The 15,415-nt window shown below is 45.6% G+C and overlaps 2 protein-coding genes across 2 annotated transcripts; both read right to left on the minus strand.

The window, feature by feature from the left end:
• Positions 1-7,721: 7,721 nt before the first annotated feature.
• LOC123395236 (OVARIAN TUMOR DOMAIN-containing deubiquitinating enzyme 12-like) lies at positions 7,722-15,092 on the minus strand. Its single transcript, XM_045090195.1, has 12 exons — positions 14,826-15,092; positions 14,262-14,667; positions 13,993-14,156; positions 12,651-12,724; positions 12,467-12,521; positions 12,300-12,374; positions 12,010-12,083; positions 11,846-11,894; positions 8,326-8,410; positions 8,156-8,212; positions 8,029-8,059; positions 7,722-7,938 (listed from the first exon to the last, which is right to left on the minus strand). The coding sequence occupies exons 2-12, from the start codon at positions 14,623-14,625 to the stop codon at positions 7,902-7,904; spliced, it is 1,065 nt and encodes a 354-aa protein (XP_044946130.1). The 5' UTR covers positions 14,626-14,667; positions 14,826-15,092; the 3' UTR covers positions 7,722-7,901.
• Positions 8,697-9,913, minus strand: LOC123395237 (chromogranin-A-like). The gene has a single exon (XM_045090196.1). The coding sequence runs from the start codon at positions 9,781-9,783 to the stop codon at positions 8,875-8,877; it is 909 nt and encodes a 302-aa protein (XP_044946131.1). The 5' UTR covers positions 9,784-9,913; the 3' UTR covers positions 8,697-8,874.
• Positions 15,093-15,415: the final 323 nt, after the last annotated feature.

The following is a 15,415-nucleotide window of genomic DNA, read 5'->3' on the forward strand; positions in this document are numbered from 1 at the left end:
GTCCTTCCCCTTTTTCCCACCTCCTCTTTTTTTCTCTTTGATTTTCTTCCTATGGCGCATAGAGCCTTCTTGGGCTGTCCCACTAGCCCACTAAGGGCTGGTGCGCCACCCCCAAGGCCTATGGGCTTCCCCGGGGTGGGTTGCCCCCCCCCCCCCCCGGTGAACACCCGGAACCCATTCGTCATTCCCGGTAACTCCGAAAACCTTTCGGTAATCATATGAGGTCATCCTATATATCAATCTTCATTTCCGGACCATTTTGGAAACCCTCGTGACGTCCGTGATCTCATCCGGGACTCCGAACAACATTCGATAACCAACCATATAACTCAAATACGCATAAAACAACGTCGAACCTTAAGTGTACATACCCTGCGGGTTCGAGAACTATGTAGACATGACCCGAGTGACTCCTCGGTCAATATCCAATAGCGGGACCTGGATGCCCATATTGGATCCCACATATTCTACGAAGATCTTATCGGTTGAACCTCACTGCCAAGGATTCATATAATCCCGTATGTCATTCCCTTTGTCCTTCGGTATGTTACTTGCCCGAGATTCGATCGTCAGTATCTGCATACCTATTTCAATCTCGTTTACCGACAAGTCTCTTTACTCGTTCCGTAATACAAGATCCCGCAACTTACACTAAGTCACATTGCTTGCAAGGCTTGTGTGTGATGTTGTATTACCGAGTGGGCCCCGAGATACCTCTCCGTCACACGGAGTGACAAATCCCAGTCTCGATCCATACTAACTTAACGAACACCTTCGGAGATACCTGTAGAGCATCTTTATAGTCACCCAGTTACGTTGCGACGTTTGATACACACAAAGTATTCCTCCGGTGTCAGTGAGTTATATGATCTCATGGTCATAGGAACAAATACTTGACACGCAGAAAACAGTAGCAACAAAATGACACGATCAATATGCTACGTATATTAGTTTGGGTCTAGTCCATCACGTGATTCTCCTAATGACGTGATCCAGTTATCAAGCAACAACACCTTGTTCATAATCAGAAGACCCTGACTATCTTTGATCAACTGGCCAGCCAACTAGAGGCTTGCTAGGGACAGTGTTTTGTCTATGTATTCATACATGTATATAAGTCTTCATTCAATACAATTATAGCATGGATAATAAACGATTATCTTGATACAGGAATTATAATAATAACTATATTTATTATTGCCTCTAGGGCATAATTCCAACACAGAGGTGGCACGCGGGCGGGCGGCGTCGGGGGCGGTGACGACAAGGACCGATTCGAGGGCGGCGTTGGGGCAGGCCGGCGGCGTAGGGGGGATGGGAGAGGTTGGGAAGAATTGGCTAAGTCTTGTTTATATACAAAGACCTTTAGTCTCAGTTGGTTGCACCAACCGGGACTGAAGGTCTCTTTTTCAGCGGCTCAAATTCCGCATGGGAAGGGACTTTAGTCCCGTTTGGTGGATCCAACCGCGACCAAACCTGGCCAAACGGGCCGGGATAAACAGGTCGGCCCGCCAGCCCGCCACGACGGCACGACACGGGCCCGGCCCGGCACGATTTAAACAGGCCATGCCAAGCACGCGGCACGCCTCGGGCCGTGCCTGGGCCTGAGGGCGAGGCACGCGGGCCGGCACGGCACGACCCATTTATGTTTTTTACTTATTTTTATATATATAGGATAAAAAATAATATAATAGGCCAAAATCGGGCCAAAACACAGCCCAATATATCAAAATAGGCCAAAAAAGAGCCTAACAGGCTAAAATCAGCCCAAAAAAACTAACACGCTAGCGGGCCTGGTGTGCCTACGGGCCGGCCCGTATAACCTCCATGTCGTGCCTGGGCCGGGAGGCTGCGCCGGTGGGCCGGCACGGCACTGCCCGGCTAATAATCGGGCCCAGGTGTGTCGTGCCGTGCCTGGCACGATTATGGTGGGCCGGGCCGTGCCGTGCCGGGCCGGCCCATTTGGCCAGGTCTGACCGCGACTAAAGGTCTATTTTCTCTTTTGTGGTTTGTTTTGTTTTTCTAAAGAGGACAATTTATGTTTTTAGATTTGTATTAACTGTTAGACTATTTATAATTTTTGAATGAAACTTTTTTGCTTTAGGACCAAAAAATTACAAACTCTTTGTTAGTGCTAGTAGTTCATAGTTTAAATTTGTGTGAATCACTATGTAAACTATAAATTTACATAGTTTAAATTTGAATTCTTTTGAAATTTGTGTGAATCACTAGTTCATGAATAACTTTACTTTAGAAATAGATTTTTTAGTGTTTTTTCCTGATTTTTAATATTAGTGTGTTTTATCATTATACTAAGTTTGGTAATTTCTATGTTATTTTAAAATTGAAATGCCTTTGTAACACATGAGTTTTCGTCTGAAATCCTCATACATCGAAAGAGATTGTCTTGTTTGTACACGAAGTGCATCCAGTTTTTGTCGTAACCCTCTCAACTTTTTAGCACATGATATGTGAGTAAAATGATGATACCATGCCAAGTTTCAGCCTTTTCAAAGTTCATTTGTAGTGCTTTTCAATTTCAGGGTCATTTAACTCAAAAAAAACCATTAAATGCATGAAAAGTAACAAATGAAGTGAGAAATGGTTGAAAGTTAACGACGTGGATTTGAATGGTGCATATTGAGCTTACAAAAAGTCTAGAGTTGAAATAAGTAAAAAAATGAAATGCCTTTATAAGAGATGAGTATTCGTGCGAAACTCTCATACTTCGAAACAGAATGTCCAGTTTGTACACGAAGTGCATCCAGTTTTTGTCGTAACCCTCTCAACTTTTTAGCACATGTTATGTGAGTGAAATGATGATATCATGCCAAGTTTCAGTCTTTTCAGAGTTCATTTATAGTGCTTTTCAATTTCAGTGTCATGTAGATCAAAAAATCATTAAATGCATGAAAATAGTAAATGAAGTGAGAAATGGTTGAAAATTGATGACGTGACTTTGAGTGATGCATATTGAGCTTACAAAAAGTGTGGAGTTGAAATAAGTTTAAAAAAATAAAATGCCTTTGTAAGAGATGAGTATTCGTTCCAAACCCTCATACTTTGAAAAAGATTATCCAGTTTGTACACGAAGTGCATTCAGTTTTTGCCGTAACCCTCTTAACTTGTTAGCACATGCTATGTGAGTAAAATGATGATACCATGCCAAGTTTCAGCCTTTTTGAGTTCATTTGGAGTGCTTTTTAATTTCAGGATCATTTAGCTCAAAAACAATAATCGTTAAATGCATGAAAAATAAAAAATAATGTGAGAAAGGGTTGAAAATTTATGACATGGCTTTTAATGGTGCATATTGAGCGTACAAAAAGTCTGAAGTTGAAATAAGTTAAAAAAAATAAAATGCTTTTGTAAGAGATGAGTATTCGTCCGAAACCCTCATACTTCGAAAGAGATTGTCTAGAATGTATACAAAATGCATCCAAGTTTTGTCGTAACCCTCTCAACTTTTTAACACATGTTATATGAATGAAATGATGATACCATGTCAAGTTTCAGCTTTTTCAGAGTTCATTTGTAGTGTTTTTCAATTTCAGGGTCATTGAGCTTAAAAAACATTAAATGCATGAAAAAATTATGTTTGCAGCAAACCATACGTTTCTTGCGTCATGTGCAAAGTTCCCCCACTTCCTCTCGATTTTCCTCTAGTGCGACCCAACAGCAGGTACTCTCAACTTCCCGTCTTTCTTACGGTCTTCTTTGTGACATCACATCAACTTGGCATACTCTTTCTTTTGAAACAAACATTTCAACTGTGGTATTATAGGAGTATACCAAATCACCTTGGTAACAATCATCTTCCAGGGGCGCTGGCCCTAAACAGATGGACGTGAATGACCCTTGACTTAGAGTAAGTGATAACATTCTTACAAACAGCACATGGACAACACATAGAACCATCCCGCTGGTTTGCCTCGACCGCATGCAGAAAACTCTGCACGCCGTCAATGAACTGGGGAGAGTGTCAGTCATCGTACATCCATTGCCGGTTCATCTTCATTACACAAGACCGAAAAAACCAAATTAATACAATTTCATACACACTTATTCTTATAAAACAACATACAAAAGTACTTAGATAAAGCATTTAAATGCAACAACAAATGCAATCAAGATCGCAACTAAGGTAACAATTGATCCAACATCATAGTTATACCAAGCCTCTTTATTAACGGCATAATTTCCGGTTCACATACCTCCTAGATAAAAATATCTATATCAAATTAATGGGCATAATTGTCATAAACGAGAAATGCAACAAATAGTTATAAAAGAGAATATACCACATCTGAATCATAAACCGGACGAGGATCAACGGGGACGAATATCAAGACCATGGCACTATGTATAACAAACAATCATACAGGTAAGAAAACTATCTAAATCATACAAATAAGATTTTTTGTATAAAAAAGATAAGAACAAGAGGATCACCAAGGTGGTGCTAGCGATGAGACGTAGCGGGCGATCGACGACGGTTAGGACTCGGACGAGAAGGCGCAAAGTAAACCACACCTATAGAGATGCAAACTAAGAAGTTAATTCAAGCTCAAATTGCATATAAATTAAATAAACTCCCACATAATTACTCCCAAACTAGAACCCACAAATCACTATTCTTATAGAGTATTGAACGAGCTAATCTAGCAATGAGAGATGAAAGGGCAAAGGTGCTAACCTTTATGAATACTTGAATAGATGGGGTGCCTCCAATCTTGACAAATTTTGGCAAAAATGGAGGGATGAGATCGAGAAGGGGAAGAGAAAAAATAGAATGGAGAGGATGAGCTCGGGCTGGAACAAGCATCTATATATAGGGATATATTTAGTCCCGTTTGGTGTTACAAACCGGGACTAAAGGGGTTCGCACGGCCCCAGCCTGACACCAATCTGCCACTACCCCTTTAGTCCCGGTTGGTAACACAAACCGGGACTAGAGGTTACTCACAAACCGGGACTAAAGCCTAGCCTCATGAACCGGGACTAGTGACAGCATTATCCCCAGTCCAAAAGACAACCGGGACTAATGCTTCGGTCCAAAGACATGTTTTCTACTAGTGAATGACTTCAGATCTATATCCGTTTTGAATTGCACTATCAAAATCCTCACAAAGTTGCTGGCCGATAGACTTCAAAGGGCGATTTTTAAACATGTGCACCCAAATCAACATGGCTTCCCTAAAAGTCAAACAATTCAAGATTGTTTTGCTTGGGATTTTTAGTACCTTAATTAATGCCATCAATCTAAGCATCCAATCATTGTTAACTGGACTTTGAAAAGGCCTTTGACCTTATTGGGCACAATACCATTCTATAAATTTTGCAAGCCAGAGGTTTTGGTGAGAGGTGGATTAATTGGATGAAGATAATCTTCATCACTGGCACACCTTACGTCCTTCTAAATGTAGCACCTCACAAAAAATCCACTGAAAGGGGGGGGGGTCACGGAAGGGGACCCTCTACCCCCCATTATCTTTGTGCTAGCTGCTAATCTGCTGCAATGCATCCTTAATGAGGCCATGCATAACCAGTTCATCCATTCCCCTCTAGCGAGATTTTCCTGCCCCGAGTTCCATGTAAGTCAATAAGCAGATTATACCGTTCTAGTTCTCCCAGCAGTTCCCTCTCACCTCTTGCAAATCAAGAACCCCATCCTCCACCATGCTGACTACACTGGACTCAAAGTCAACATACCCGATGATTCAGTGTGTTGGCCTGCTTGCAATCTTGGGGTGTCAATAGGGCAAGTTTCCCTTCACCTATCTAGGGTTGTGCACAACTGAAAATTGATGACTTTTGCCCCCATCATGCAAAGAGCGTAAACAAGGCTTCCATGATGCTCTACATACCTTACTCTCTTATGATGGTAGGTTGCTTTTTAATCAAATCTGTCTTCTCGGCCTTACCAACTTTCTTCATATGCACATTAGCCTTGCCAACTTTCTTCATGTGCACATTAGCCTTGCCAGTTGGAGTCATCAACGAGCTTCAGAAATACCCGAGACACTTATGGAGAAAATTTGGTAGAGAAGAAAGTGGAATTGCTCTAGTGGCATAAGGTCAGCAAGCCAAATGAAGGATTAGGCATCTTAGACATCATTGAGCACAACAAAGCACTACTCATGAGGATTTTGCACAAACTCTACAATAAAGAGGACTTGTCACGGGTGAAGCATATTTGGGAAGTGCGCTACTCTTCCACTCCCCCTCTGGATGAAAAAGAAGGCTCTTTCTGGTGAAAAACTCATCTCAACCTGCTTCAAACTTTCAAACAAGCATCCAAATGTATTGTAAATTCTCACAATGCCACTCAGCTCTAGACTGAAAATTGGACTGAAGAGCCACTACAACGAAAGTTCACTGAAATTCATTCATTTGCCAAGGACGAGGTTATTTCACTTAAAGTCTTTGTTGATCAACAAGATTGGGTTGAACACTTCCACCCTCGTCTTTTTGTCTAAGCTCATGAACAATTCCTTCAACTGCCTGATATTACACCTCAATTGACTCCATCACAAGAAGACAAGTGGCAGTGTTTGGGACAATGAAATAACTACTCTTCAATGAAAATGTACAAACATCTAGAGCACTTCTAGCAGGCAAAACATAAAATCTTTTTTGGGTAGCGACACATGACAGAGTTAGTACAAGATCCATGTTGATTCGAAGACGAATGCGGCTTGGTGACCCCTGTTGTCCAAATTGTGACCTAAATGTTGAAGAATTACTTTTACACCCGGTCTGGGATTGCAACTATGGTGGGCCTCTTTGATCCCCTAAGAAAGGCACATCAGGTTTTGAGGACACCTTTTGGCCAATGATAACCTCACTTTGATATGGAGATTACCATATGGTGCATTCACTCTAAAGGAAGACCTAAAGAAGCTTAGGATCAAACTAAAGGATAAATATTCAAAAGAATTCAAACAATGTGTCACTCTTAATTTTCAGCAACATGATGAACATGTTTTCAAAAAGGAAATCACTTAAATTCAACCTGATGATTTTCTGAAAAGATCAGTCGCCTCTCTGACCAACCACGCGTCCTGCTCACCGAGCCTCCCGCGTGATCCAGACCGTTCTTATCTTCTAGCGTTTTGCTTCCCCCAACGACCCCAACACACCAATCGAACGGTTGAACAGGCAATTGATTTTCTAAGAAAATCATCCGACTGCTTTATAGCAACCTCCTTTCAAAAACCGATGTTGGCTAAGGCCTAGGATGGGTTTTTTCTTCTCTTTTTCCTCCCCATCTTTGTGATATACTCCATCCGTTTCAAAATAAGTGTCTTAAATTTGTACTAACTTTATTGCAAAGTTGTACTAAAGTTGAGATACTTATTTTGAGACAAAGGTAAAATTGTATTAAAGTTGAGATACTTATTTTGAGACAGAGGAAGTACTTATTATGCATATAAAATTTGCCGTATAACAATCGAGGTTTAAAAAACCTAAATTAATTGCAAAACATGAGGACCACACACCACACCATTTCCAGGGAATTTGACAAAATGATTTACTTTTGTTTTGCTTTGACAAAATGGCATGGCTTGCACCATAGACATCCCAAATGAAACGTCCTGTGTCACTGACATGTGGGATCTGAAGCCACTTGTCAGTGACACAAGGTGTGTCTCATTTGTGTCAAAGTGGAAACCAAGTGTCATTTTGTCAAAACTTTCTGCCAACATTGACATAACCCCTACTAGAAAGATGAGAATACTATATATAGATATATTATTAGGTACTACAACAAATGTTCATATCACATATCACAGGCTCAGTCAGACACCTATTTTAGCTCCGTGCAGATGGATGATATATATGTACAAATGAACTGTCAGTCAGTCTCTTCAGTCCTACGGCATCGCAGCTCCCTCATGTCACATGGTCGAACAAAACGACCGTTGATCCGACAAGCTGCCATGAGATCAAAAGAACAAATCAAATCTTCTATTTCCTTACTGTCGCGTTTTACCACTACAAGCCCAGAACTAAAAGTGCCACCACCTCTTCTTCCTGTTCTCCGCGACGGGCAACTCTGCAGCAGATCATCATCAGCATGGTGAGATACAATAGCGAAGGCAATAAAAGGGTAAAATGATATCCAAACGATGATAGAATAGATTGTATATACCTCCTTCAGGATATATCGAGTTGTAGTGTACCTCAGCCCAAAAACTCAAACATATAACTGGAGTCCAGAACGAAAGAAAGAAAATCTTATTAGATACAAACAGACCGAAATATTTGGTGAAACTTACAGATCAACTCAATAAGAACATATCACTGACAAACACACATTACCTCGATTTGATTTTTGAACGACTGGGAGAATTTCAATGTAGCATGTATCTCTGAATGATGTCAGAATGAAAATCTTCACACCATACTGAAAAGGAAAATCAACTCATATACTTCAGTACCATACAATTAGCAGAGCAATCATATGACATGAGCAGCCCACTGGTAATAATGCAAAGAGATTACACAGAAAGAAGAGGTTTTAAGAGATGCTGCCCAAAAAGTCACGATCTTTCACTCATATCAGGTGGCAGGCATACAATTAAATTATGGAAAGTAATTGTCAAAGATATCAATCACTGCAATGACCAACCAAAGTAGAGACAGAATGCAACTGGTGTGGTAAGAAGCATGGTTTGCCATGCGTACCGAAGTAAGCAACAATGGTCAGAATCGTTCACGACGAGTACTAAATACATACATCCTGAGTAGAGGATGAAGACTAGGAACAATCTCTTTTGCCTCCCTTCACTACCACCAGATAATAAGAAAAATAAACAGCTTCAACCTACCTATCCCCCGGTAGGGATCGAGCGATCGCTAGCTAGCTTACTACAAGCCGTCTGCACTGCTGCTATTGTCCCTTCTAGCCTTCTTAGCCAGCGGCGGCAGGGCGGCGAGGGCGTCATGTAACTGCCGCTGAGCGTCCTGGAGCATCTGATTATTGCGGGCCTCCGTCTCCTTCCAGCCCCGCTCAATCTCCCACTGTACCTCCATTCTCCGCCTCTCCAGCCGCTTGATTCCCTCGCCGATGTCCCTCAGCACGCCTGCGACGGAGTGGCTGTCAACTGCCGGAGCCTCTTCAGCCTTGATCCTTTCTGCAGCGGCGGCCTTGGACTGGAACGCGGCGGCCTCGTAGGAGACCCTCTTGCGCGGAGGCGCGGTGGACAGCGTGACGGCGGGCGGAGACTGCTGGCGAGGGGCGAAGCCGCCCCTGAAGCCGCCGCCGTCGCGCACGAGGCCGTTGATGCTCCTGGTGCTGTTCCTGGCGACGAGCAGCTGCTCCTCCTCCTCCTCTTCCTCTTCTTCTTCTTCTTCTTCTTCTTCATCTTCTTCCTCCTCCTGGTCCTCCTCCAGGCCTTGGTCCTCCTCCAGGTGGTGGTGGTCGTGGTCGTCGTCGGAGTGGGGCGGGGATGCGGCGAAGGAGTTGGTGGCGGTGGGTACGGGGCCGCGCTCGAGTCGCTCCATGCGGCGGAAGAAGGGCCAGAGGGAGGTGACGGGGCGGGCGGCCTCGGTGCGGTAGCGCTTGCGGAGCTTCTCGAGCTTGTGGCGGCACTGGGTGCCGGTCTTGCGCTGGCCGCCGCAGAGGTGGGTGACCTCGGCGGCCACGTCCTCCCACTGGTGCGCCTTGAGCTGGCCTCGGCGCAGCTTGGTCCAGCGGTCCTCGTAGACGTCGATGAGGTGCATCGTGTCGCCGTGCGACCACGGCTGCCCCGGCGCGCTCTTCCTCGCGGCCTCCATCGCGTGAATCCCCCTCGGTTTGGATCTGGATCTGGGTAGTGGAAAGATTGAGGGAGGGGGTGGTGGTGGAGTAAATGGCGGCGGCGGCGGGTGGTGGAGGCGGGGATAAGGAAGGAAGGGGGCCGCCAGGCTACTACTATGGTATGGGTGGTGCGTGCGGTTCACGTGGGGTGGATGGTGGCCCCGTGCGCCACTGGCTGACTGGTGGGGCCAGCCGGTTTGGACACACTGACCGAGAACAATACGCCTGGTTGGAATTGAACCCTAACCTTCCAATCTCGAATATCGATTTCCTAGATTGGGAGCTAGGGTTCAATTCCAACTAGGCGTGCCACGTCCATAATTCCTGTTTGGAAACAGACTTACGCCTAGTTGGAATTGAACCCTAGCCTCCCAATCTAGGAAATCGACAATTCCAGTAAGTAGCACATTTGTGTTCCAAACATGGGTTGTAGACATGCCATCGGGGATTCCAGAGTCACTGGTTTAGACGTGTCAGTGGAAGTGTGTCCCACAGGGTCCGACGACGTTTTCAGGGGTTTGTCTTCGGTGACCACCAGTGGCTCGGGGGGGCGACGACGTCGTTATTAGAAACTCAAAAGAGGTTGAAATAGGGATTCGTCTTGCAGGAGCTGCGACCGATGAAATGGTACGTGAGGGGCAACGGGCGGCCATGAGGAGTGGAGAGTGTGGCATTGAAGTTCATGTAGAAAGGGTGCGCCTTAATGTCGGCAACGTCATGGCATGGCCCCACGATGGGCGATGAAGTCACGTGTCATAATGATCTCAGCGTGGCAAACGAGGGAGGAGGAAGGGAAAGTAGGAGCGGACACACAATGTTCTAAAGTATGTTCTCATTGGTGGTGCCAGTGAAGGAGCTCTTAAAGGAACACACCATAAACCCACCAGTCCACGACGGTGCCATGCTGGCCCATCCTACCATCTTTGACGCCACATAATCGTGTGTACCGATGAACGTGCACACCCACACCAACGCCAGTGCCGCCCCGATCCATGAGGGAGACGCTTCACACCGCCAATGATGCCTTTGTCGCTTGAAACACACCAGAAAGCAGTACGCGTTGTCGGACCTCCCCCCCCCCTCCTCGGCGGCGCGGTGAGCATGCAATGGCAAAGGGAGTGGAGGTCGTCGCCACATAAGAACTCAAGATGATGCACGACAAGCGTAGAACGAGACTGAAGTCGGCAAAGAGTGTGGGGAGGAACAAGTGGTTAAGCAGCCAGAGGATGCCCTTTGCCGGCGCAACAAGCTCAAGTTTGTGCTTCTTCGCCAGGACACGCCAACCCACCACCTTCATCGCGTATAGGCACGAGACCTCCAAGATCTAGAGCGACATAGGTACATTGTGCCGATGTCGTCACTCGGGCCCGCCAAACCAGCTTGGAAGTCCATGGGCCCAAGCAGCGGTGCATGGAGAACACCGAGAACACGTGAATGGCCGCCCACAACAAGTCGTTGGACAAGTGCGAACGACGAGTAGGTCGCCACCGCAGCCATGTCCACGAACGGAGAATAGTCAAACGACATCCAGGACAATGTCGGTGTTGTTCGCAGAGCTAAGGTTCAAGTTGGCCTCATGAATTTGCAAAGTCAAATTTAGTCCATGATCCCATCATTAACCATGCCCACGTCGGCAATTCCGGTCTAAAAACGAGTCGTTGGAAGTAAGGACTGGGAATTTATGAGTTTAGGGTGTCGATTTTCAGGCATTAGGAGGTTAGGCCGTTAGGGTTTGATATTGACCACCGTATGAGTTCAAGATTAAACCAAACTTCACCACGGTGGGGATAGGAGGATCAGAAAGTTGGACAGAAAGATCAACAGGGTATAAAATCTAAGATCTCGGATATCAGCAATAGTTCAGTTTATAATTGACCTATTTATGATTGAAACTGAGATGTAGCTATTCTGATAGAATGGCAGTCAAAACTAAATTATTAGTCAATCATGTACTACATGCACTGCATAGATTGAGAATGTTCAGGTGCTGAAAGATGGGTAATATAATACGTAGGGCCGGGAAGGAAGAATCATGCTTACCAAGTCTGCAGCAGCCTGCAGTGTAACATGGTCACCCCACTCTCCATTCCTAGTTGGTTCCGTAAGCATATTATTACAAAAAGTTAGAATGTGCATCTTCTTTACACACTAATTATATAACAATGAGCAAATAAATTAATGGTAGAAAAAGAGCAGGCACTGACTTTGGCATCTTCTTAAGATAATCTCTGTAGTCCATAGGGACATATCCAGCATATATCTCAGGATGAGACTCAAGCTGTGAATTGAAACATCAATGTGAGAACAAGTAAATCTGACAAGGACAAAAATTTTTTTGAGGAATCGACAAGGACAATTTTCATCTTCGTAATAATAATACAGAGAAATGCAACCAGCTCCCATAGCTGTGTCGACCGACAAAATCATTCTTATAGCCTGGCTCTTAACTTTAAGAAGGAAAACTGATAGAGGTAGTCACTTTGATAATACTAACCTGATTAACCACCTGTTGCCGCACAAATCTATGATGTTCGGGAGTTCGGTAGAATTGATCAGACAATGCCCGAAACTGTTTAACAGGAAGGTTCAGAGAGAGATACCGATGATACTAAATATGCCATTCTAGAAAAGTAAACAGAGAACTGAATCCTGTAAATATACCTGACAATTGCCATCTCCGTTAACCTTGAGTTCAACCAGGCCATACAGCACCAACCTAAATAAGAGATCATATTGGGATCAAATGACAGACAATCTGAAAAGACCTACCACGGAGCACAGACATACAGAACATGTCTTCATATATAGATTTATGGGGTGACACGTATACTGCGGGAGCATTTACCTGTCGAGAAGTCTTCGGTGATCTGAAAAGGCTTCATCAAAAGAAGGAATGTCTCCATTTGTTTTAGGGACATGCTGCAGTAGCAAAGTGAGTAAGTAACAAAAACCTTAGACATAACAATGATCTTCAAGGCAACACATGCAAATTACGAAAATTAGACAAACAATGAGCTTCTTAATCATCGACGGAGAGTTAGAGATGCAGGTTCTGAGCTCTTATTTTCTACATTAATGAGCAGCAAACTCATTATTAAATGTTAAAAGGGGGCCCGCCTTAAGATGGCAAGTAAAGTGCAAAAACTATCACACAGAATAGTAAAAATGGAACATGGCTCAGCGTTTGCATCCATGGGAACAGACATACGATCGAACCATGGGCATCCAGTAGAGTAGGTAGATCGATAATTCTGCATCTAACATATTATCTGAACCGTAAATAGTGTCCGGCATCCTTGAGGCCTCGTTTGGTTAAGGGGGATTGGGGAGGTTTTGAGAGGGAGGGATTTCAGGGGATTGGGTGAATCCCTTTGTTCCACCCAATCCTCTCAAATCCCCGGGGCTTTGCTTCCACTAGTCTCCCGAGGAGGGTTTTGAAACACATGGATAGAAAGGGATTGAAGGGGAACGGAGGGGATTGGGCTAAGCAAACCCCTCCTACCAAATGGGCGCCCGAGGATCTGTGGGGTTTCTGGCCCTTTCAGGGATTTTCCTCTCAAAACCTCCCCAATCCTCCTTAACCAAACGAGGCCTGAGTGATAACCCAAGCATTCTTATGATTACATAGCAGGAACTAGCAATCTCTACACTTCAGAGTATTGTTATTCGATAATTAGATAATACACAAAAGGTGGAACTCTGAAGCCCATTGAAACTGTAGAAGCTCAAAACTGCTGTACTTAACCCCCTCAGGCAGTATAAAAATATGATGCAGGGAAGTAAAAATGGAACATGGCTCAGCATTTGCATTGATAGGAACAGATACATGATCGGGGATCCACTAGGTACATCGATAATTCTCATAAATCAACAGCATTGTCTGCATTTAACATATGATCTCTACTGTAAGTAGTGTCCCCCTGTCCGGCATCCTTGAGGAATAACCCAAGCATTATTCTGATTATGTAGCAGGAACTAGCAATCCTCCAACCCATCTAAATTTCAGAGCATGGTTGGATAAGATATCTATCCGAGGTGGAACTTTGAATCCCCTTGAAACTGTACAAACCCAAAACTACTGCGCTTAATCCGTTTATGCAGTGAATAAATTCTAGTAGCAGTTGTTCTGTCATAATGGGCATATAATCTTGGATCAGCAGGAAGTGAAGTGCATAATGACTACTTACAGGGACAGGAAGCATGTCATTCAGTCTTTTGCCGACTTCGCCGTCGAGAGCAGAGAAATCATCGACGAGCTCTATCGAGCACCCCTGGCCGTCGCGCGCATTGCCACCTTCTTCGGGGCTCGAACACTGACTGAAGTCCTCTGCTTCTTCAACATAAGGTGGGGCTGCACCGGCGTTTGTTGAGGAAAGTGGATTGCGTCAGGAGGGGATAAAACTTCTGAATTTACTGTGTGTTTTTGGTACTAACTGAAGATTAGTAGTAGTAATACCTGAGGGCAGATGGGTGACGACCTCGGGGCGGAACCAGTGCTGCGCGAGGACGGTGGCGCGGCGGTCGGGCTCGGCGCCGGCGGTCTCCGACGCCTCGGCCATGGCGACCTGCGTGAGCTCCTCCTGCAGCGCGTGCGCGATGACCTCGTCGTTGTCGACCGCGTCGACCCTGACCTCCGCGAGGGCGGGAGCGGTGGCGGGGGCGTCGAGGAGGGCGCGGGTGCGGTGGGGCTGCGGTGGCGGCGGGGCGTAGTCGGTGGTGGGGGATTGAGGGCGGTGCACGCAGGCGTCGCCGTCGAGGAGGTGGTGGAGGCCCCAGCGGACGATGTTGGCGTCCAGATCTTGGTGGCCCCGCACCACCATGGCTGGCCGGGGATTGATTGTTGAGAATCGAACCTGCGACAGCTCAAGGAAATCATCTTGCAGTTAGTTATCCCCAAGAAAACAAGAACCGACACGGAATCGAACGGAAGAAGCGATTCATGGAGAAAATTGGTTTAATTTTGGCGGAGATTGGAGGAGGGGAGCGAATCAACGAAGGGCCGGGGAATTGATGTTCTTACTATTTCTTGATTGATTGATTGATTGGCGGCGAAGCAATTGGACCCTGCTCGCGACGACGGACGAAACTGAAGTGGATTGAATGGACAGGACCGAGACGAGACCCGGCTTTGGAATCAATCAAGACAAAATCAAATATTTATACGTCGTGTACAAGGACGGAGAGAGGCGGAGGCGGAGGCGGGCGGCAAGAGCAAAGCATCCACACCGAGGAAGGAACAAGAAACCGAAACGGTCTTTGACACGAGGAGGAAGAGGAAGACGAAGAAGCGTGTGGGGCCAGCAAGTCAGTTGCTTGGTGCGTACCCCACGGTAGGCAATGCAGGAGGCCCTCCCTTTGTTTTTTCTTCAACCAAACCCACATCTTTTTTTTCCTTTTTTTTTCTCCTCAGTTAGGGCAATGGCCAACCCCCCCCCCCCCCCCCCCCAGCCCGCCGACTCATGCCCTGCTTTTCCCCCATATGACCGTATTTTCATGGCTCCCGCTCGATGATGACCCCGTCGCGCCGCTCGCCGCTCGTGTGACCCACCGCATCTACGTCGGCGCGACCACGATCCCTAATTTGGCCTCGGCCTCCATGACGCTGCCCCG

The sequence above is a fragment of the Hordeum vulgare genome, chromosome 5H, assembly GCF_904849725.1.
Source record: "Hordeum vulgare subsp. vulgare chromosome 5H, MorexV3_pseudomolecules_assembly, whole genome shotgun sequence".
In the NCBI taxonomy this organism is placed as follows: domain Eukaryota; kingdom Viridiplantae; phylum Streptophyta; class Magnoliopsida; order Poales; family Poaceae; genus Hordeum; species Hordeum vulgare.

Coding starts and splice junctions, on each gene's coding strand:
- LOC123395237 (XM_045090196.1), bottom strand. CDS start 9,783: ATGGAGGCCGCGAGGAAGAGCGCGCCGGGGCAGCCGTGGTCGCACGGC.
- LOC123395236 (XM_045090195.1), bottom strand. CDS start 14,625: ATGGTGGTGCGGGGCCACCAAGATCTGGACGCCAACATCGTCCGCTGG. Junction 12,522..12,650: donor CACCGAAGACTTCTCGACAG/GTAAATGCTCCC, acceptor TCTCTTATTTAG/GTTGGTGCTGTATGGCCTGG. Junction 8,060..8,155: donor CTCGATATATCCTGAAGGAG/GTATATACAATC, acceptor GATCTGCTGCAG/AGTTGCCCGTCGCGGAGAAC.